The sequence below is a fragment of the Sprattus sprattus genome, assembly GCF_963457725.1.
Source record: "Sprattus sprattus genome assembly, chromosome: 17".
Classification (NCBI taxonomy): domain Eukaryota; kingdom Metazoa; phylum Chordata; class Actinopteri; order Clupeiformes; family Clupeidae; genus Sprattus; species Sprattus sprattus.
Genome location: NC_137915.1, coordinates 5,353,392 through 5,355,891, shown reverse-complemented (window position 1 = coordinate 5,355,891; position 2,500 = coordinate 5,353,392). Strand labels below are relative to the sequence as shown.

Here is a 2,500-nt window from a genome sequence, read left to right as displayed (position 1 = left end):
GTGTGTGCAACGAGAGCGTGAGGACTGTGGTTGTCCCCCCGACAGACACCCTGGCTCCTTCCAGCGAGCGGTGCCCTCGAGGGCCCCGATCGGGCCCCAGCCATCGGACCGAAGAGAATCGGCACACGTCTGGCTCTTCCACAGCGGGGCCCCAGCTGCAGCAGCACACCCCATCCCGACCCATGGAAGCTTCCAGACTCCCCAGCCCCTCTGCCAGAGCAGCCCCCCAGCTGCACCCCGATAACTCCCCCTCAGCCAGCTCCCCCAATCACTACAGCCCCTCCCCACCCGCCTCCAACTGCCCCTCCCCCGGCTCCCCCCACCAGAACATCGACTGGCGGAACTACACTACCTACAAGGAGTACATCGACAACAAGCGCCTCTACATGTACGGCTGCCGCACCATCCAAGAGCGCCTGGACAGCCTCCGAGCCGCCACCGTTGCCCACGTCAACAGCGTCGCCCAGCAACAGACCCCGCCCCCCGTCACCACGGCGTCCACCCCTCTCGGGCTCCACTCGGCCGGCCTCTCGCCGGGGTCACAGGTCAGGAGGAGGAGCACGTCGCACGACCGGGCGTACGTGTCACCCGGCGTCGTCGTCACCCCCCTGCGCAGCGTCTCTCAGGAGCGCCTCCTCGGGCCCCCGGGGGAGAGGGGCCTCTACCGCGACTGGCCCCGCAGCGCCTCCCAGGACGCCCTGCCCTCCGCCACGCCGCCAGGGGGAGCCGTGAAGCCGCGCGCCCGCTCCTGCGACTACCTCGGCAGGCAGGGCGGCGGCGAGGGGCTGGCCACCCGGCTGGTGGACGTGGACGAACAGAGCCACCTGATATTCCAGGGCAACGAGGCGCGGGCCAGTCGGCTCTGCGGCTCGGGCAGAGGGGGCTCCCAGCCCCTCAGGAACATGGGGGGCAGCGTAGGCTTCACGGACCTATCTCCAGCCCCCAGGGCCGAGAGCTTGGGCACCAGCCTTGCCAGCCCCAACCCTGCGTCGCTGGCTAAGGCCAGGGCCTCGCGGCTGGCTGTGAAGGCCGCCAGCCTGGACGCCTCGGCCTCCGCCGCCTCCTACATCGCCTCGGCCCTGGCCTCGGTCCAGAGTCACATCAGCGGCTCCAGCACCTCCCAGGACCCAATCAAAGACCAAAGACCTGTTGCCGTGGGCAACCACCTGCCCCACTCGTCAGTCCCCTCGCACCTGCAGCACCGGGGGCGTGCCGACAGCCTCAAGGAACCAGGAAGTCAGGAGGGGGCCCGTGGGGTGAGGTCCGCCTCCTGCTCCGCCCCTTCAAAAAGCCCCGCCTTAAGAACACTCCAGCAGGGTGGAGCCACTAACTCCACCCCCTCTGCTGTGACCAGTAACGGCACAGCGCCGCGGCTCAGGCCCCAAGGGGGCCGGACAGAGAGCCAGGAGCCAGCCAATGAGAAGGAGGGCCTGGAGGGGGCGGAGGCTAAGGTGGTGGTGGTGATGCGCCGTGAGAAGTCCGGCCCCCACCCCATCCGACACCCCTCTTACATCCTGGCCGTGAACGACATGGAGGCTGGCCCAGGGGGTCCAGGGAGCCCGGGAGTAGGGGCCGAGGGTGGGGGGGTCTGCTGGCTGCCCAATGATGCCCGGAGGGAGGTGCACATCCGGAGACTGGGGGAGCATCACAACGCCTCCGTCTCCAGCCTGGGCGACTCACTCGACTCCATCCCCTTCATCGGTGAGTAATGGGCTCCAGTGCATTCATACACATAATCACATTAGTACATATTCACATATATATTCATACATATATACATACATACACACATTAATTCATACATACATGCAAGTACAGGCACACTCCTGCCTGTATATGTGAACAGACATACATACAGCATCGATGCAGATAAATATGCCACTATGGCAGCTAGGAGTGGAGGATTTCAGTTCAATTCCATTCAATTCTATTTTATTTATGTAGGGTTTGGGTTAGTCTCAAGACCCTTTACAGAGCCCAGACCCTGAACTCCCTACAGCGAACACTATGGTGATGCTGGCAAGGAAAAACTCCCTTTTAACAAGAAGCCACCTTGAGCAGAACCCAGCTTTTAAGGAGGGTTCATACATGCATCAGGGTTAGCATGTTAGCATACACGCATCAGGGTTAGCATGTTAGCATACATGCCTCAGGGTTAGCATGTTTGCATACATGCATCAGGGTTAGCATGTTAGCATACACGCATCAGGGTTAGCATGTTAGCATACACGCATCAGTGTTAATATGTTAGCATACATGCCTCAGGGTTAGCATGTTAGCATACATGCAGCATATATACGTGATACACACAAGATGCATTCAAGATGGTATATGAATTATACATACTAAATTACATGATACACACAAGATTACATGATGCATACAAGGTGTTATATGGATGATACATACAAGGAATATGAATAATACATACAATATGGTATATGAATAATACATACAAGATTGGAAGTGGATAAAAATAGAGAGAGCCAGCATTTAATGT

General features: G+C 59.3%; 1 protein-coding gene across 4 annotated transcripts in view; it reads left to right on the top strand.

The window, feature by feature from the left end:
• The window catches only part of arhgap21a (Rho GTPase activating protein 21a), a 100,720-nt gene that overhangs the window by 74,395 nt on the left and 23,825 nt on the right, over positions 1-2,500 (top strand). For all 4 annotated transcript variants that reach the window (XM_080855307.1, XM_080855306.1, XM_080855309.1 and 1 more), the window contains one exon: positions 1-1,701. This exon is cut by the window's left edge and continues 271 nt beyond it. In XM_080855307.1, the coding sequence (XP_080711433.1) occupies positions 1-1,701 (1,701 nt within the window). The remainder of the gene's footprint in view (positions 1,702-2,500) is intronic.